The sequence below is a fragment of the Chaetura pelagica genome, unplaced genomic scaffold (assembly GCF_000747805.2).
Source record: "Chaetura pelagica isolate M959 unplaced genomic scaffold, ChaPel_1.0 scaffold221, whole genome shotgun sequence".
In the NCBI taxonomy this organism is placed as follows: Eukaryota; Metazoa; Chordata; class Aves; order Apodiformes; family Apodidae; genus Chaetura; species Chaetura pelagica.
The window spans coordinates 2,473,249-2,493,909 of NW_009952533.1; the positions used below are offsets into that span (position 1 = coordinate 2,473,249).

Sequence of the window (20,661 nt, forward strand, 5' to 3'; positions counted from 1 at the left end):
GGGGCGGCGGGGGAGCCGCCCGGGGTGGGGGCGGTGCTGCTGGTCTGGGCCCGGCTGTTTGTCCGCAGGCTCCTGTGAGTGTGTGTGAAGGTGTCGCTGGGCTTGTTCCCGACTTGTTGCCCTGACTTAGTGGCGTTCTGAGGTGGTGGGGTTTTTTAAGCCATGTTCTGTTGGAGGGAAAAGAGGGAAAAAAGCCTGAAGCATCACCTGGCGCTTATTAGGAGAGATATATTTAAAAAAAAATAATAATTAAAAATATGGCAGGAAAAGTTGGAGACTCAACCTTCTAAAACAGATAAGCCTTTTTGCTTGGTTCTGTGGTTGACTTATCCATGGGAGCTGTTTCATATCCCTGTACAGAAGCAGCAGCCTGGGCCGTTAATGAAGCCTTTATGTACTTTCCAGTGGTGTTTTCCTTGTAACTGAAGCTCTGTGCACTGGATAAAATGGAACAGCTGACCTGTTGTGTGTTGGATTTCGAATGAATTTTTGTGTCTTGTTTCTTTGCGTACACACTAAAAAGTGATAGTATGCAGTATGAGGGTTCTGGAAGCAAAGAAAAACACTCTTCCTAGATCAAGAGCCTTGCCTATAATTTATCTCGAGGTTTCTTTGTCTTCATCCCTAGAAAATACTCTTAAAAAATAGAAGTTTTCTTAGAGGATCACTTCTTAAGGTGGTTTTGCATCTATTACAATTTCTATTCACAGCTTAAAATTGTGTAAAGCTTACCATACTTGCAATATACTTATTGAATATTCATAACACAGTTGCTGTTTCTTGTCCTTTGCAACATCTTTATCAAGTCACTGCCCCCACTTGGTCTGTCTTACTGAGGGATCATGATGTGATTGATGTGTGTGGTATCAAGTGGGGGAAATCCAGTTCTGAAACAAGCTCTGCAGATTCTTTTCTCAAGTCAGAAGTGTAGCTGCTAAAATACACCTTTTACTTCTACCATGAAGTTATAAAGCTTCAGCTTCCAGCACTTGGATTTGCCTTTTCTGAGGGTAAAAGTATTTGTGTCTTCCATGTAGGCACTGATGGGCAGTGATTGAAGCATGTCCTGCTCTTTAACTAGGATAAATAAAATGGTAGCATGACCCCTGTTTTATTTCAGTAATACGTCTGAAAAGTTATATACAACATGCTTCAGGTATTAGGAATATGTTTTTTCTGTTTTAGTGTTTCCTGTACTCTTTCCAGTAGCAGTTTACTCTTGAATCTGATTAATTGAAATATCCTGAATTACTTTAGAGTACTTTATTCAATCAATAAAATAGAATACAGGAAAAGACAACCTTTCACCTCAATCAGTGTTGCATTTAAATTTAATGTACTTGTCTAGAAACTTGCTTTGGCATTCCCTTGGTGCAACAGAGAGAGTGCATCGGGCCAGCCTTCCAACTCACAGGAAAATCAGCATCTCCTATTTTTTCTCTCATTTGTCATTTGTTTTGGAGAGGATTTTAAAAAATGAAAACAACAAACCACCAAAAAAAGCATGCAGAGCTGCTTTGTTAGGCATCAAAACATTGATTAAAGGGTCTGTTCATGGTTACTGGTAAGCAGTGTAACAATGGAACTGCAGATCTACTTTCAGTATGGTTTTGGCAGCATGGATATACTCTTGTGCATACTCACTCTGAACTGTCTACTCAGGCCCATAGAGGATCTGGTCTGTATTTCTGTCCCTGTCTCCACTACCCCGTTCTCTTCAAGCACCAGGGAAATCCCAACCTGCCCCCTTGCTCCGAAAAGCAGAGGTGGGACCTTGCAGAGAGTCTGGCAAATATTTTCTGTCTGACAACCTAATGGCACATGGGGTCAATGGATATTTCCTGAGTGGGCAAGGGAAAAGATTGTATTGAGGTTGTGATTCTAGTCGATCAAGCACATATGGATCAGAATTATAAGATTACACCAGCCAACTGACTGGGACACTTCCTAAAGTGTTAAAATAGAAGGTCCCCACTTTGCCTTTCTGGTGATTTCAGGTATTTATTTCTTCCCTGTAGAGATGGAACACAGAACCATTGTGATTATCTATGGTGCTTGTACCAGTGTTCTTGTTCTAGACACCTTAAGCTGTCTATAATTTAAATGTTGATAGTAACAAAATAGTTAAAGCATTTTTCTTTTGTCTTGAAAGCCATATACTATATATTGCAACACAATGTATTTATTAATCTGACGACAATTTTAACATGTTCTATTCAGACAAGTTTATTTTAAGAATTACCACAATCAAGTGTGGCAGAATACATAGACTTTGGATTAAAATGAGAAAAAAACAACAAACAGCAACTCGTGAATTAAATTATACTATTTTGGAGTGTGATGAAGGAAGGTATTTAGACTGTTTAGTATGGAGGGATCTGGAAATACTAAAAAATAGTTGAAGGTAACTTAAATAACCACATCTCTGATTATGAAATCTCTTGTTTTCTTAGGTGTACACAGATCCTGGGCTACTTTTTTTTTTTAATTTAATAAATTAAATTTTGTATCCTGCTGACCAAGGAACCAGATTTGAGGTTGTTTTGAGTTTTTTCTTCCTTCCTCATTGGAAGAGCACAGTAGTGGCTCCCTGCCCACTTCAGTAAGTATTGCTTTGAAAATAATGGTCAGCTTGATTAAAATCTTGTTGCCTTTAGCTATATTTGAGCTAGTGTATTTGCTGAAAGAGAAATGATACTGGTAAAGATCTTGATGGCATTATTTCTTTCCTGAAGGGAGTGGGAGCATTGTTTTTAAAAACTTCTAGAAATGAGTTTGTGAAAATTGGAAAGGAATGGATAAAATCAAGGTTATCTTACATGTTTAGAAAAATAAGCTTTTCTTAATCAGTGAATGGAGCTACTTTTTTCTTTCTTTTTCATAGATGAATAGTTATATAGCTATAAGATCTAGTTGTTTAGAACCAAGTATGATTTTTGTCATTATGTATAGATGGATAGATAAATAGATAGACAGGACAGAGTTGACTGCCACTTTCTTTTTGTTGATTCCAGTAAAATACAGTTAAGGCTCGTTGAAGATGTAGTTCTGTGACCTTATGTCCATCTTTAGTTGGCTTGTCATAAATTATGTAATACATTTCTGGTTCTATTAGGCATATTAAATTCCTACTCCTATATTTCATTTACCTAGGAAAGCTAGAGTTTGTATTAACCGCCTTTTTATTTTGTGTAATATGAAAATAATTTACTTGATTGTCAAGGTTAACTTCCTCGTAATAAAATGGTATGCCTTTTCATTAATACAGATACCAGAATAAGAACTTTGTGTTTGAGTCCAGGAACTTGCCACTCAAGTTAACCCCTTTAACCGTCTTTGTTTTCACCTGTTCTTTTTTTCTAGATGTCAGTTTGCTGCTAATGGGTGTAAGTAAACTAGACGTCTTGTACAGAAAGTTACTTCTCACTAAACTTTTCATCAGAGGATGGGGAAAGCCCGAGGACCTGAAAAGGTGACTTGTTATAAAATAACAGCATAAAGAGTACTTTACAGTACCTAAAAGAAAAAAAAACAACAACACTTGAAGTACCAACAATTGTTACTATCTTGTATTAAAAAAAGTGTGTTAAAGTTTGTTTTGTTCAGGAAATAATGTGTTTTATACCAAAGGAGGGAACAGATTTAGAAGAACTCAGAAAGGAATTTGCTAAAGGCTTGTGTTTAAAGAGGCTCTTCTGGAGAGAATGTGTATGTGTCCAATTACATTTTTCACTTACGCATATGTATGATAACATACGTCCAGCAACATCTCTGAAAAATGTTTTCTATGAACAAAATTTGCTGAATTTTTGCAGTGGAATTGTTCTGTTGGGCATTGAGGAGGATCTTACTAGCTTTCTTTAACTTCTTATTGGGCTTTAAAAGTGTAAGATATTATCAGATGTTTCTCTCACAGCCTAAAGTATTTCATGTTTTTAGATATCTACAAAATAAGACAAAAAAAGGGAACTTTATCTTATTTTTTTAATATTTCCTGATTTCTATTATTTTTATTAAGAGTAACACCTGGAAGCTGAGCACTTGCATTTCTTAAGTTTAGAAATTGAGTAAATATGTTTTTCATCATGTAGTATTTAAATAGATCATAAATCTGCATTTAATAAGCTGATTCTTATGTATTTGCAAAACAGTAAAGAAAATTTTTTAAAAACCTGAAATAAAATTTTGTTCACTTGGGCAATTAGTGCAATTAGGTGAGAGCCTGTATATTGTTTTTTTTTTTTAAGTCCAAGGGAACATCTCATCTTGAAATTTCACTCGGATTGCTTTGTACGTCTTTCTCCAGTTGATTTTTCTATTAAGTACCAGACTTCTATGCAAAACGAGAATGTTGGGTTTTTAACATGTTTTTCTTGCTTTCTTTGGAAAAAGCAAAAAAGATGTGTTTAGTTTTGCTTGTGGAATGTCTGTATTCTGTTAAGTGTGTGTGTGTATGAAGTAGGACTTTTTAGTGTTATCAAAACCTTCTCTTAAAAACTTTCAGGTTCTTGGTGGGACATGATGAAGTTTATTTCCTCCATCTCAATCTCCCCCCCCCCAGCAGTAGGGGAGCTTCTGACTAATACTTCTCTGGACTGTTGCAATACTAGCCAAGGCTTTCCACTTGCTGGGAGCTGAGAAGGGAATGACACGAATGTCAAACAGCAATACAGACCCATTGCTGGTAATAATAACTGTATCAGCTATGGCTCTTCTGTTTTCATAGTGCAGGGGGAAAAAACCTCTTGCATGAGATCAAAAGTGAGGCAGGCTTGCTGGCCTGCTGCTCTGGAAATTGGAAGAAGAATTTGTTTGATGTATTGCCCTGGAAGGGGAAGATGAGCTGTTCCCCAACAGCCTGGCTTCAGCTGGGTGAAAAAGGAAGACTGCCAGCTGCTCCTGACTTCTCCTGCTGATTAGTGGGAGGAGGGAGTACTATGCCCTAGTGTGCATGCCCTGTCATGCTAGAAACAGCGTCCACATTGGTTTTGGCTGTTTTTTCTTGTTGTTTGTTTTTTTTTTAATTGATCACTGTGTAGCTCCATTGGAAGAATGTATTAAATTGCACTTCAATTATTAATTGAGGTTGGCTGGTAGTACAGACTACCCTACCTAGAAGTAATCTGAAGTTTTCTGTGCACACCGTTGATGTGTTGATTGTTGTTAGTAATGCTTTATCCTCAACTCATCAGCAAGAGTTGAAATTTCACAACACATGCAAGATTTAGCCTTCAGTATCCTCCTAACTACAGAGGAAATACATAAACACAGTATTTTTAGGGTATTTAGTGTCAGGCAAAAAGTCTCTTCATTTAGCTTACCCTTCAAATGCGCATGTGTACTCACAGGGTTACCTTTACCCTCATTTTCTCAGAAATGCAAAATGAATTCACTGTTCTGTATAAGAAAAGCAAGCTAAAGTAGAACTATTTTTAATGTGTTGGTAAATTGGATTTTCTTTCCGTCCTTTCGGTTTGTTGTTTTTTTTTCGTGTTGGGAAGGTGAACAGATAATTCCTGTTATACATTGTGTGTGCTTACAACCATAAGAAGGAGTAAGTTATTCTTAGCATAGATTATTTAAAGTTGAGAGGAACAGCTTGAGGGCATCTAGTCCAGATGTCTGTTTGAAAGCAAGTTAGCTTTATCATTGGTTCAAGTCACTTAGCACCTCGTCCATTTCAGTTTTGAAAGTCCCTGGAGGATGGAGATTATCCATAGTTTTCCTGGGCAATCTTCCAGGGCTTAACCACTACCATTGTGAATAAATCTTTTACTGTGTTACAGTAGGAATTTCTTATGTTGCAACGCACAGTCATTGCCTCTTCTCACTGTATACCTGAGAAGAGTCTTCTATTGTTTGCTCTGTAAGACTCTGCAGTCTGTTTAGCAGAAAAAAGCAAGTGCAAGATCTTGCAATTGTATTATTGAGCGTTAGGATATTTTCAACATAGCAGGTGTAAAATACTAGTTTAAGAGGTGTGCAACAGAAAGCAATATACTTGAGGTTTGTGTTTTTTTGTTTTGTGGGGTTTTTTGTGACTTAGCTTGGTTAATCTGTAAATGCAAAGCTGACTTCATAACTTAATTTCTTTGTGACTTTAGTTCCTGAAATTTTATATATATATATGTGTGTGTTTTCTCTTTTTTTTAGATTAAAAGTTGAATCTTCTCTACTTTCCTTTCAACAGAATATTTGAATTCAGAAAGATTATTGGAAACAGGGAAAAATGCCAGACCCTGGTTTCGAAAGATTACCCTGTGTTCGTTGACAAGGTACTTAAAAGCAAGAGATGATGCAGTTTAATTACATTAATTTTCCTGATCTTATATAGATGTGAAATCAACTTAGTAGTTTTCAGGCTGTTGTTGCAGGATAAAAGAGTTGAATTGTGATGTCCTGTGAGACTATATTTTCCTGTTTGACATTATCACAAAAAGGCTTGCTGTGGAGTTTGGCAGCTGGGGAGTTGTGTTAAGGAGTGCATAGAGGCAGTAATTGACTTCACAGGTGTTCCCAGTTGCTCTGTATCAAGAAAAGGACATTAACATTTATCTGTGAGGGAAGAGGAAGTGAGACTGTAGAGGCAGAATAAATCAATGTAGTGTTGAGTTCTCAGATGTCCTTGATTGGAAAAAAGGAGGCCCTGTACTTCCAAGTGAGATGTGCAGATCATTGCTCTGAAGCCTTTTCCATCTAGGAGTTGTGAATAAGGAGTCAGAAATGAAGAGCAGTTCTAAACTTTGCTGTTCTGCCTTTTTTTTTTTTTTTTTTAAATTTATTTTAATTGAACTGCTGTGGATAGAATTAAGAGGCAATGGTACAAACATGAAATAGAGTTGGAAGGGATGGGAAAATGAGATCCCGTAATTAAAGCAAAGTTTGAAACAAATACTTTGACTGTGTTGATACATAGACCTCAGCTTTTGCTTTTTTCAGTACTTTTTTATCCTGTAATAAATTCTTCTCCTTTAAGAGGCTGGCTTTCAGAGCAAGTTAGACATCAGTATGAAATACACTGCTATCATCCAACTCTCTCTGTAGGTCGAGGAGCAATCCGACTGTAGAATCCTTGAGGGGCACTTCATTTCCCCATTGACTCATTATGTCCCAGGTATCCTGCCAGTTGAATCTCTTGTAGCAAGGTAAGAGAAACCAAGTGGTATTTTGTTTTTGAAACTGAAACTGCAGAGCAGTAAGAATGTTCTATGAATAGTTTGTGAAGCAAGTTATCTGTAAAATTTCAAACTGTTTTTTGAACTAATCATAAAATGATATGATTAGTACAAAAAAAGTGTTGATATAGATTTAGACCTCACAAGTAAATACAAATCTTACTTAAGTAATGGATTAATCTATGTATAAGTAATTCTTTTTTTTGAGTGTAGAATCATATTGCACAAAGCTATGGAATACTCTGGGTATTTTGAAATTTGTATTTTTTCCAGTTAGCAGAATAGGCAGTAGTTTGTTTTTACATAGCAGGAGAAGCTGTATGAAGTAAGCATGTTGTGTTGTATCTGAAGGAACCATTCCAGCCTTCCATTTACATTGATTACAAAACTACTGTATGTGTACTGAAATAGTAAGTTCATTCAATTGTAGCAGGAGAATCTGGTGTGTTGCCAAAAAAACCAGAAAGCTGGATGATCCCAAATAATCAGAAGATACCTAATAGCAATATTGCTGGTTTCACACTAATTGCCTTGCAGTTGAGGAGTGAGTTTGGAAAGGGAGCATAATTTTTGTTTGCTTCTAGTTTTGAGCTAAACTTTCATGATGGAATTTTTTCCCAAGCTTTGTTTAGTAACTTAAAAATTTACCACCTAAAGTTGATACTGACGTTGCCAATTTTATTAGTATTACTGATTGACGTTTTTGTATGTACTTAAACATATAACATGAAGGAATGTCAGAAAAAGTTTGATAGCCAAAATACTGGTTCACTTCCACCTCTGTTGGTTAGAGAAACTGCCTCTTAACATTATTGGACTAATTAGTGCTATACTGGAAAATACAGTATTCTGTTTGTTTCCTTTTCTATGTTTTCTTATGATTTGTAGTCAAGTTAATTCTAATTTTTACACTGGACCACATTGACACAGTTCTGAAATGCCTTACAAATTTCCTTTAAGATCGTTTTGTTTTGTGTGAATACTTTTAACGCTGTTGTGGGTAAAATTGCTCCATCTTGTGGGGAAAATACTAGTGGCTCAGAAGTAATTTTTTTTCCCGTGTGAAAACAACTTGAGTAGCAGATGTGAAGTGGTTGACATTAAGTGATTGCTGTTGGTTGCACAAAATAGTTTCATGATTGGTTTCATTTTTGATTTTTAAAAAAATTTGAATATATTTCTCATCTTAATCTTCAATTTACGTTGTTGTGCCCTTAGGAGAAAAATAGCAATGCTGCTTAGGAGAGCTAGTCATACTAGTTTAGGCTGCTTTTCATCTGAAGTTCCATTTTTCCACTCTGCAAGATTTAAATTGTGACAATGAGGCAGTGGTCTTTTTTAGGAACATGATCTTACAGCTTGGCTCCTTCTCTTGTTTGGCACTTTTTCTGTCCTACTTTTGGATTCCTTTCTTTGCTGGATGTGTTTGTGAAAAATGATACTGCTGAATAGTTGTCAGTTTGCCTGCATGAGTTATGAAAATAATTTATTCTGCCTTTTTTTTATAATCAATCTATCTGGGCCATCTTGTAAACAGTTAGACTTAGTTTGTTAAAATAACTGTTTCTCACAGATTTCAGTTCATCATACCCAGAAGATGGAATAGCAAGCACAGGCCTGTGTGCATTCATTTAGCCGGCACTGGAGATCATGTGAGTATGTAAAATGTAAAATTGATTGTTATTGAGAAATTAAGTGATCAGAGTTTATCTTAATATATGTTTGTACATCTTATCTGTAGCACTTTTGGAGGAGACGCACATTAATGGCACGCCCAATGATTAAAGAAGCTTGTATGGCTTCCCTATTGCTAGAAAATCCTTATTATATCCTTTTGTGGGAAGCAAGATATTTATTCTTAATGTTCTTTCCAGAAGATAGAAACTTACCACTCTGGCATAATGTGTACTTTGTGCATTCATTTCCAGTGGACAGAAGCAAAGTGTGGCCATTGCACGAAACACAACGTGGAGCATAGTTAATAGCATATGTTACTTTTGCACCAAGTATTGCTTTTCTGTTTGTTTGGTTTTTTTTTGAAAATGTCTCCTGCGGCATCTCACTGTTAGTCATTACAGTATGAGTTCTGATCTGAATCTGTGTACTGATGAGAGTATCAATAAGATTCCTGTAGCCAAGACAGAGTGAAAACCATTCTTTCTACATCGTAATAGGTGACTTTTGAATGTATTAATGATGGCAAAGGAAGTTGCCTCTCCTGCCTTCCATTCTCAAATGCAACTCTTTGGTACCTCAGGTACCTTTGAGAAACTTACTGATATAATTTAAGATTTGTTTTTAAAAACCCCACTTTTTTACTGCTCATATACCTGACAAAAGTAAAATCTTGTGTTGCAAATATTAAATTGATTTAATTGCAGCTAAACATTGGAGATTTAAGTTTCAAATTTTAATCAGTGTGCTATTTATGTATGTTATTTATTTTATTTTACTTTGTTTTTTGTTTTAATTGCCAATTTTTCATATAAACTTTTGATTTTCTTTAACTTGAGTCTTCTACATGGCTGTAGAAAACCTAAGGATCAATTGTAAGTATTACCATTTCATTAATGGATGCTATGTTTTCCAAATGCCCCCTTTTTTTTCCCCCTCTTTTTTTCTCAAGAAACTCGAAGTACTATACACTTTGAAAACTTAAAAAAAAAATAAATCTCAAGCATGGACCACTCGTAACCTCCTAATGTGAAATTGTCTGCCCTTTTCTAGGCTATGTTGTCATTTTTTGTGTTAAGGGATCACAGTGATCAGAAAATTTTGCACAAGATGACCTTTTAGTGTAGAGTGAGATGAGTGCAAGTGCAAGCAAATAGGAGTTTATTTTCCTGATTCACAAATGTGCACGTACAAATGCCACGATGGTATTTCAGTCAGCTGTTAAGAATCTTTGTTCAGACAGCATGCTTTCCAGTTATAATTGCTAAGATTTTGCTTTTACAAGGTATTTTCAGGGGACCACAGTCAGATGTGTAAATAAATTTGATATTCCTTGTTTGTTAGTCAGTGGAAACTATGTAATATTCAGTATTCTATGGGACTTGGCTCCCTCAGTCAGTTTCTTAATGTGAATTTAGGTGCCTAATTAGGCAGTACTGGATTTTTTGCTTTTCATATTTTCCAAACCACTTGAGTATAAACAGAATTCAACAGGTAATATGTGTCTGAGGCAAAGTTATAGTTTGAGTCTACCAATGTTTGTTGAAGTCCAAATATGAATTGGTGTTTCAGTCCTTTTTATTCCTAACTTGGGCATTTAACAAACATGAATAGAAGATGTACAGAAAGTTATTTAGTTTGAAAGCTGAAATTCCTTAACCTGTCTGTTCCATTAGGACTTCATCATGAGCTCTGTCTCACACTATGACATGTTAGATTTTCTAGATTTCATTCAGATGTCAGCATTTGGATTTCCTAAATCCAAAAGCTTATAAAATTGCTTTTAAGGAGAAAATTATAAAATGGCTTATAGGTTTTCTTCAAAGCAGATGCTGAATTTTATTTTGACACATATACCAATTTGTTTAAAAAGTTAAGCATATTTATCAACAAAGATTATTCTTGTAAAATTGTTTTTTGATAGGAAAACTGCTTGAACGTGTGTATTTATTATTGCATTTAGGAGTGTAAGATTATTGGAAAATGACATGAGGGTGTGGGTGCTGGAATACACCCAGTAGTGGAGTCTTTTCCAGTTGTTGAGGATCTGATGCAGAAGAATAAATATTTTGGGGAGGATGTTTCTAACTTCATTCTAAGTTGTCCAGCTTGACAGCTTAGTATAGGTATGATGTAGGGAAGGATTCTTTGAAGGGGGAGTGCTCAGCCTAATACCCAAGCCAGTAGCTGTCACTATTCAGTACAAGGTTACAAAGCAGCAGTAGTGGTTTTAGTTAATATGCTAGTAGCAGCATTTAATAAATACAGCAGCTGGAGAGGGCTGAGGAATCTCATAACAAAGCAATAGGAAAGAATTACATTAGCTTATAAATACTGGTCTGCAGCAGCTCTGTTCATTTCTCCTGTGACTTGCACAGTAAGCTTTGTCCTTGTGCTTCAGAGTGTCTCAAATGTGATTGTATGCTGGCAGATGAGCCCAGTAGCCTTTTGTAGCCTGCCTATATCATAATGAAAGTACAAAGCTCCCCTCCCCAAATTAGAGATGTATTAATCTGAAAATAATTTTTTTCAGTTTTTAGAGTCCCTCTGGTGATTGAGCTGAATAGCTTTCTACTTTTTTTTGTTTCTTCTGTTTTAATGCTTTGCAGTACATTACATGAATTCCTCAGTACCGTGACAAACTTCCCACTTTACAATTTCAGTCTTACAGTGACACAGATGAATGCTTCCAAAGCTGACATACTGATTGCTCTTCAAATGTTGTGTGCAATTTTTCAGTCATGTAAAACAGGTAAATAAGAAAAAAAAGGAAAAAAGGATTGTTTATGCAAATGAGATAGTATATGTCTAGGAATGTATCACTGATTCTGTTTCTAAAAGATCCATTGTAACTTTACAGGATGGAAGATGACTACTAATGAGATTCTAATGTTGGTAATATCTGTTTCTAAAAAACCAGGCTATTAGTCATATTACCTCAGAAGCCTAGCAGGGGTCTATTCTTAGTCGTCATTTAGATGAACAAGTAGAAGTGCCAGAGAATCTGGACTTGGTTTTTCTCCTGTTGAATCAACAGGAGTACAGGTCCATCATTCTCTGGGTGTGTGATCAAGCTTTGTTTAAGACTGTGTATAGAATGATTTGAAATGTAAAAATCTAATCTTAGAAAATAAATCCTGTGTTTTCCTTTTCTGGGGAGAAAAGACGGTCGTGTTTAAAAAATGTCTCAGACCTGTTTGTGATGGGAGGAGCTCTTGTTCTAGAATCAGCAGCTCTTTTGCACTGGCTAGAGAGAGAAGGCTATGGACCGCTAGGGATGACTGGAATATCCATGGGAGGACACGTAAGCTTTTATATTTCCTGTTCAGTAATTTTTGTTTTAACTTCTCATTTGATCATTTAGCATACAGAAATAATTTGTTTTATAGTGTTGCTCTGACAAGTACTTTAAAATAAACATTTAGAGTCATGAGAAACCAATTGTTGGCAATTCTCATGTTCTGTGGTGCTGAACTAGTATAATCCTCAGTAAGTACTGACAAATCATAGAGCCCTTTGTCAGCCATCTTCTGACAGGCTTAATAGGAATGTAAGCTTCTCAGATAATTGTTTTCCGTAAGGTAAGAAGAATAAACGTCTGAAAGAAGGTCTGTACTGATCAATTGCTAGTTCTCCCTCTTTTCCTCCGTTCTGCTTGCTTAAACTTTTATGTTTAAATGTGTTGTGTGAAATGTGTTCTCTTAGTAGGCATGTTATAATTCAGATGACTTTTGGTGTCAGTTCTCAACTAATTTTTTCCCTGATCACTGCTATTGATAAGAGAAGATTTCTGTGATGCAGTGGACAGCATTTTGTGTATAACACTGTGCATATTTAAATTAAAACAGCAGTGTATTAGTAAGATAATTGAAAGAGTAATAAAAAGTTAAAATATTACTGCTTGTGTCTCCACAGATAGCCATTGGCCTGTGAGACATAGGTATAAAGCTTATTAAACCAATACACCTTGGTTTTGCTGATCCTTGTTTGTTGTTAGGTGCTAAGTAAATAAGATAGTTTAATGGTAGTGTCTACTTAAGGAAAACCTGTTTTCCCCCAAAGCACAGTATTATAATTTTAAGTGTTGTAAATATAAAAAACAACTTTGAATTATGTAAATGTCACCCTGCTGAAACCACAACTTTTGTGTTAGCCATTTCTTCCCTGTCTTACTTGTAAATTGGATTGGGAGTCACAAACTGCTGTATGCACTCCTAACCATGCAGGACACTTCAGGTGCTTTGCACATGCTATGGGGATAACTGAGTACTGTGACCTGTACCCATAGTCATATACAGCATGGATACAGAAGGAGGCAGGATCTGAGTTTGGAAACTCCTTTGAATTATTATTATTTTTCCATAGTCAAGTAATACACATTTTTGGCTAGTCCTGACTTACTCATATGACTTCTGGGACAATTTAAAACCTGGAAAATAAATAATATTTTACGTCTATCATCTTTAGAATGTCTTTTACAACAGAAGGTGGATAGTAATAACTCAGTTCTACTCATGGGGAGAGCTGGAACTAAAAACAGAGAAGTCAGACTTCATGGCAATCAGAGAGTAGATATATGGTGTTCTTGTAACATTTTATTAATAAAAAATAGGATAGAATTATAGTTCAGTTGTATAAATCCATTTATTAGAACATCTGGTACAGACATGAGGTATTTTATGTTAGGGAGTTTACACTGTTCAGTTTAGAGCAATAAAATAAAAGCTGGCGAGAACATATATAGTGAACTTCTGTATGTTGAGTTTCTTGGCTCTGGTTTTTCATGAGATAAATAGAATATTCAGAAAAATGTGTTCTGAGAACCGATGTAAAAGTGATAGTTTAAACCTTAAAGGACAGAAGAAAAGTCCACTTAGCATGCTGAATTACTTCTCCTTCACATTTTATTTCCAGTATACGAGTTTAAAAGTATAGAATTTTCAATAGTCCCTCTGTAGGTTGCCTTAATTTTGCCTTGAAATAAGCTTGGAAAAGCTTGATGCAAAGGCTTTTATAGATATTATGATTGTTTTAAACAACTGAAAAATCAAAATGAATATTCCATTTGGAATTCTTATAGCTGAAATGAAAACCCATTCAGCCTTGAAATTTGTCCTATCCAGGACAATCTTTATTGTTAGGGAAATAACTGACAAATAGACTCTACCTTTGAAATGGGTGAAATGATGTCTACCTGCCACAGTTCATAACTGCATATTTGTTTGATGCTGTATAAAAAAATACATTAGAAGGTGAAAGAAATCTTTTTCCCATGTTGTGAATTCAACATGAAAATATGTAATAAGTAAGAGTCTTTGATTCTAGATGGCTTCACTGGCAGTGACAAACTGGCCCAAACCATTGCCATTGATTCCGTGTCTTTCCTGGTCAACAGCCTCTGCAGTCTTTACTACGGTAATTACTGAAGATTTTTGTTAATATACTAGAATGTAATTAGATATATGAGTAAAAAGGTTTGGGTAAGGCCACATTCACCTTTTCAGTTAACCCATTTAATCACCCTTCGGCCTCTGTGAGTGACTAGTGACAAAAATAAGCCTTCCTGCTCAGGGTATATAGCACATGATAAGGAAGGTAGCTTTGAGGTACTGCAGAGGGTCATGTACCACAGGAGGGGCTGGGGCTGGTTTGTGGGACAATGATTAAGAGTTCTGGCCTGGCTTAAAAAGTTGGGTGATAGTGTGCTGCTACTGTGAGGGGTAGCTGTTTTCACTCCTGCTGCTGGAGTAGGTGAATATAATAGACATCGTTGGCTTAGCCCAGTCTAGATATGTGTAAACCCTAAGTGGGACTGTTTTCTGCATATTTTTTTTCAACTTTTTTTTGTTGTTTTTTGAAGGGAGGTGAGTTTCTATGCCCTAGGTTATAGTATGTGGTTATCTTTGGTTACAATAATTCTAAGGCTTATCTGGAAACTTAGGCAGAATTCCACTGGAAAAATCAAGTTGCAGAGAGGAACAATTTTCTCTGTACCTCATCATTTTAGAATCAACTCTGAGTTTCACTTGTGTACTGAACGCTTGTGTTTATAATCTCAGGGTGTGTTGAGCAAAGCAGTAAACTGGAGAGAGCTAGAGAAACAGTATTTCACGGAGACTGTTTATGAAGAAGAAATAATTCAAATGCTTGAATACTGTGGAGTAAGTATAGTTAATTTTTCCTATTTAAAATTGCAAAATAACAAATAATGTCACTTCTCTTTTACAGTAAAAGTAGCCAGTTGTCAGCTAAAACATGTTTACCTGTTGTTTTCTTATGCTTTTGATAAATCTAATCTTTGAAGGAAAACCTTCTGAAATTCAGAAGCTCATATTTTGCTTGTATAATGTGTGTTAAATGTAGCCCTTGCTACAAGTTTTTTCTGTGACCACAAACAGTGTAATCTGAAACATAAAATGAATTAAATTGGAACACTGAAGCTGTAGATTATATTTCCTAGCATCTGGCTTAGTATGGAAAGCAAATAGCCTGGTGTGTAAATAAAAAATGTGTTTTCTTGCCCTTTGAACAGTTATTTCCCAATATGCACTGCTGTAGAATATTTTTAATATGTAGCAACATTAAATTACTTTTCTAGATTGTTTAGAGTGCTAGGTCTCTATTTCTGTTTCCATGTGTGATGCTAGCCTTCCCTTATCTTCAACATTTATTGCACAGGTAGTTGGGATAAACATGAGATAAAGCTTTCGGAATTAGCTTCTTGCTCCTTATGAAAGTACTTTACTGGCTGCATATTTTTTCTGCCATTTTCTGGACTCTTTTTGGCTAGAGTTGGAGGACTCTTCACGAGGGAAATTTCATTGCCCCAGCTCTCTTCTGGATGGGAGGGGGAAGTTTTTGGGAACTGCTTATATTTTGCAACACTTGTGTTCTAGCCAATTCTGATAATTAACTTTTTTCCTAGGAGTCTTTGGTTTATGGCAGTTCTTTTTAAACTATCTTAGGAGAGGAAGGGCTGGAGTGGAGATAGTTACTTAGGCACTTGTCATTTAAGTAAAATATACTCCAGGGATACTGATGAAAAAAAAGAAACATTTCAAGACGTTAATTTTGTGTTTTCCTAGAATTTAGAGGCAGTAGAGTTTTCAGTCCTTATCCTAACATTAGATCTGGCCACAAATGTTTATTGCTATTCCATGTCTTTCTTAATGTCTATGGAAAATTGCTGTGTTACTTTTTTAAGACTGCCACAAAGATATTACTGCTTTTTTGAGAGTGGAAACAGATATCTGAGAAATGCATAGCTCTTCATGAGTTATTTGCCCAGAAGTTGGAGCTTACATGGCTGCAGCTATGAATTCAGAGATTAATATAGAATTAAAAACAGACAATCAATTGAATCATAAGCTACCATATGTAAGTACTTCCTGCATTCTTTAAACTGACAGAAATGTAGAATGAAATTATCAAGAGGTTATGATGATTAGGATTTAATTAATTAATTTAATTTAATTAATTGAGTGACATGTAGGCAGAAAAGAGCAAGTACTGTAAGCAGTGCTGTTTTTACCTTTTTTTTTTATTGTCAGTTGATTTAAAAAATAAGATTATCCAACTGGTTGACCCTTATCAAATGACCTGTTGTCTTTGTTTAGACAGATTCTTTCAAGATGGGACAAGACTTTGTTAAAAACTTCCCTGACAGTGTGGACAGCCTGGTGGATGTAGACGTGACTTCCAGAATGTTCAACCTTGATTCCACAATCAAGACTGTATCTAAAGAAGCTGTTCACAGCTTTACCACAAATAAAAGTACTTCAAGTGCCTCATCAGAAAGACTCTTAGTACATGATTCGCCTAAAATGCAGTGCATAAATCAAACATTTTCAACCAGTAGCAATAGCAATAAAAACTTAACCAGCCCACAAGGATACAGGATAAATAAAAGAATAAAGAGTGACACTTTACAGAGAGAATCCTTACGGTTCATGAAAGGAGTAATGGATGAATGTACCCATGTAGGTAATTTCTCGGGTAAGTATTTTTTTTAATGCGCTGTTAGGAAAACTGAATAAAATACTGTGGAAGAAAAAGGTATTTTCTTCATTCTCCAGTGTGTAAACCTGCTGGCACTTTAGCTGAAATATGAAAATATCTTGAATGTTATTCAGTAACATCTTTAACATTCAATAACATGTTTACCATTCTGTTTCTGATTGTTTCTGTAGTTCTTCTTAAGGGCCAGCTAATGATAATATGAATTACAAATTTACCTTTCAGTATATTTGCTCATTTTTATCTGGCTTGCTGTGGCTATTTTCAGATATGAGTCAGTGCAAATTTGTATTATTTAAAAGAACAAAACATCTGTGTGATATCTAGTAACATTAATCTGATTAATTTGCTAGTAAGGTTTTTCAAGCAGATTCAAGTAAAAATCACAAAGCAGAAGTCTTCAGATAGAAAGCCTACATAGCTGAGAACCAAACTTGAATGATACTTTTAGGCAAAGTATGGACTCTAGACATGTCCTAGAGCATATTTTTAGCTTCAGACAGGTTTCTGTCAGAGCTGTCTTTCAGTGTCAAAACACTGTTGATCCTGAGACCCCTGCACTGTCTCATTTTTGAGTTCTGGCATCTCCACAGGTAAATGGTAAAAAAAAATAATTAAAAAAAAGTAAATATTTCCTACATTTTCTACACTGGGATAGATTACTTGACTTGGATAATGTCCCAGATCACTGCTAGCTGGGGATGTTTTGTGACAGATACCAGGAAAGTGTTTTCCTTAAAGCTTTAAAAGTTACTTCAGTAGACAAAAAAACCCCTGGAAACGTTTTTCTAGGTATTGACATTCTTGTTTATCTAGACACTTATCCAGGTATCACTTAGCTTAGGTTTCCCTTGAAACTCAAGAGGATCTGTGATCCTCATGCGCTCATCAAAGTGATGTCGTTCTTTTTGTCAGTTGTCTCCCAGGTGTCTTCATAATCTGGGAGACATCTCATCCCCTGCCAGGGCATTCTTGGGAGCGTGTCTAGAGAGTAGCTTCAGAAAATTGCCTAACATTCAGATTTCATGGAAACTTGAATGGAAGACTGGGATCTATCTTGGCATTACATATCCTCTATACATGATCTAGTATGTATGAAAGGAGAGGGTCTGAATTATTTGTGACACCCCATTTTAAAACTTTTTGGTTTGTTACTGTTTACTATATTACACATTTTTTGTGAATAGAGGACTGTTTTGTGCTCAACGTCGTTCTGGTGTTATTTTTCTCAACATCATTTTGGCATTATTCCTGTTTACCAGTAATAAAGATTGGTGTGATTCTGCTTATGAGTAATTAGTATATATAACAATATGTTGAGCTTTTTATGTTGTAACTAAACCACACAGAAAACAGGAAAGAAAGTGAATGTAAACTGCACTTTGTCTGCCCTCTCATATGCAAAGTTGTCTTTTTTCCCCTCCTTGAGGAGAAAGAAAATATATGAGGCTTCTGCTCTTTTGATTTTCAGATGTCAAGTTCTGTCCTAGTTCTTTTTCACTGAAGAAGAGAGATCTCGGAGAACTTACCTGCGTGCTATAGAGTTTTAAGAGAAAAGACAATTCTCCTGTCATTCATCAGAGACTTGTGAAGTTTCCTGCTCTAAGGCAGGGAAGGGGATTAATTAGTTTGTTTTCCTACCGATGGCCTCTTTACTGTAATGTCAAAAATCAGATAATTTCTGCTGCAGACTTCCGAAAATATATTTTTATTAAAGCTTAGAATAATTTGCTTTTTTTCAGAAATAGCATAATTACAGGAGAAATCTCAGCTGATGTGTTTCTATTTCTTTCCTTAAAATTTCGTTTTTCTTTATGTTTTCTTTAGTTCCAGTTGACCCAAGTTTAATCATAGTGGTTCAAGCTAAGGAGGATGCATATATTCCCCGAACTGGGGTACGCAGTCTTCAAGAAATCTGGCCTGGGTGTGAAATCAGGTATCTGGATGGAGGTCATGTCAGTGCCTACCTCTTCAAACAAGGACTCTTTAGGTAAGGTAAACAGGAAAGTTTAAAAATAGTTAAGAGCTTAATACCATAATTTTGAGACATCATTTTTCCTCTAAAAGCAAGTTTATAATTACTCTAAAGCACTGCTTTGAAGATAAAGTTACCAGATCTCAAATAATTAAAAGAGAAGGTCAGTGTTTCCGTTTTATGAAGAAAGATGGGGTGCAGCATAGCTTGGATTGGTCAGTGAGCCTATGGTAAGAGAATGATCCTTCTCACTCTTGTTTTCCTAGAAAAGCTTTTAGTTAGGGTGTTCACTGGACACTAGAAAATATTTTTTTAAGCAGTGACTGCTTATGTTGTATTGTGCAGTTCTTGTCTTTTTGCTAATGTTATCCTCTGAGAGTTAAAGAAACCACACAGTTGAAAATGAGAATTAAAATGTGAACTTGACTGCAAATGAGTAGCACTTGTGTGAATTCATGCCTTAATAATACTAGAGGATGACTTTCCAAGGACAGTTAACCTCCAGCAGTTATATAAATCTAGTTCCTTAGTTTATAGAAGTTAAGTACTTGTGCTAGTAATTTTAAAATATAAGGAATTAGTAAGAGTGTACATCCCATTTAGGAAGCCTAAGCAGCACAAAAAATAATAGCAACATACTGGGTCAAGGTATACTAACCACTAGCTTATTGCTATTTAAAACTTCAGCCTTATTTTATGATAGTTGCTCAAAACTGAGTAATTATGATGTATCTCTGACTCACTTCCTGACATACTTTAGTAGAAAACTCCTCCATTAACATTTGCAAGCATATTAAAGTTGGTAAACAGTCCCTCTCCTCTTTGGAACATGTTCCAGGCTTGAAGTGAGAGATCCCAGAAATAAGTGAAGGAGGAAAAAACTACTCAAGATCATATTTTTATAGAAAGCTCTTTTGAAATCGTGATGATAGCTTTATAAACATATTTGTAAATATATGGAAATACCCCACATGTATCTGCCCTTTCCCAAATGATACAAGGGATCTTTTTTCTTTGTTTTAGACAAGCAATTTATGATGCATTTGACCGCTTTCTTCAGAAGTATGCCATGTGAAGATGCTGGTCATGTATTCAAACTGATCTCATCTGTACTTCTGCTTACTGGAATTCACACATGGAAAACAAGCCTCTTGCAACATTGATTAGATGGTTGCTGGCTTTGTCTTAGGTAACAATTATCAAAAATGGTAAAGTACCAGCATAACTAAATTCAACTCAATGTCGTTCTGACACACTTGCTTCAGCTTTACCTGTGAGAAAACACTGGCAGCGTTTGTTAGCACATGAATGGTTCATGTACTTCACATTTAATCATGTTGTGTATTACTTAAATTCTGAATAAATGCTGAATTGTGGAAAATCAGTGGAAAATAAACTAATCTACTCATTGAAAGAATGTAAAATTTGCTATAGGGCTAAGACGTCTCCTGGGTTTAGTGTATTTCTAGTTTGTTCCATGTACTTGGTTTTCCTCTTGCTTCCATGTCCCCTTGCTGTTCCTATTGTGTTGTACTATGGCTTTGCCAGCACTTGGCCTCCTCTTTGTCACTGATTTTCTCTATTATGAATTGAAAATGAACTATAATAGAAAGGACAGCATCAAACCTTGCAAAAAGAGACTTTCAAAATTCAACTAAAAGTGAGAGACACGTTTTTATTGAATGTGTCCCATTAGATTTTTCTGCCACTGTGTTAAACGGTGCTGTTTCAGAAGGATCATGTAGCAATTAATTTATCAGTTTCACAAAACTGGAGTAAGTGAAAATGGAGTGTGCTAATTATCTGTTTACATGCATTGAG

General features: G+C 35.7%; 1 protein-coding gene across 1 annotated transcript; it reads left to right on the forward strand.

Annotated features, from left to right (window-relative positions):
* The first annotated feature begins 3,380 nt into the window (after positions 1-3,380).
* Positions 3,381-19,915, forward strand: LOC104398767 (chromosome unknown open reading frame, human C4orf29). The gene is made up of 12 exons (XM_010008914.1): positions 3,381-3,472; positions 6,191-6,275; positions 7,045-7,145; positions 8,749-8,827; positions 8,917-9,001; positions 9,697-9,724; positions 12,015-12,153; positions 14,175-14,264; positions 14,909-15,010; positions 16,466-16,844; positions 18,693-18,855; positions 19,864-19,915. Exons 1-12 carry the CDS (start codon positions 3,381-3,383, stop codon positions 19,913-19,915), a joined length of 1,395 nt encoding a protein of 464 aa, XP_010007216.1.
* Positions 19,916-20,661: the final 746 nt, after the last annotated feature.

What these genes read in the sequence shown, in the direction of transcription:
- LOC104398767 (XM_010008914.1), top strand. Translation starts at nt 3,381, where the DNA reads ATGGGTGTAAGTAAACTAGACGTCTTGTACAGAAAGTTACTTCTCACT. An exon ending in ATTGCTAGAAAATCCTTATT is followed by an intron (nt 9,002 to 9,696) that starts ATATCCTTTTGT and finishes TGAGTCTTCTAC; the next exon opens with ATGGCTGTAGAAAACCTAAG. An exon ending in AGAAAACCTAAGGATCAATT is followed by an intron (nt 9,725 to 12,014) that starts GTAAGTATTACC and finishes TGGGGAGAAAAG; the next exon opens with ACGGTCGTGTTTAAAAAATG.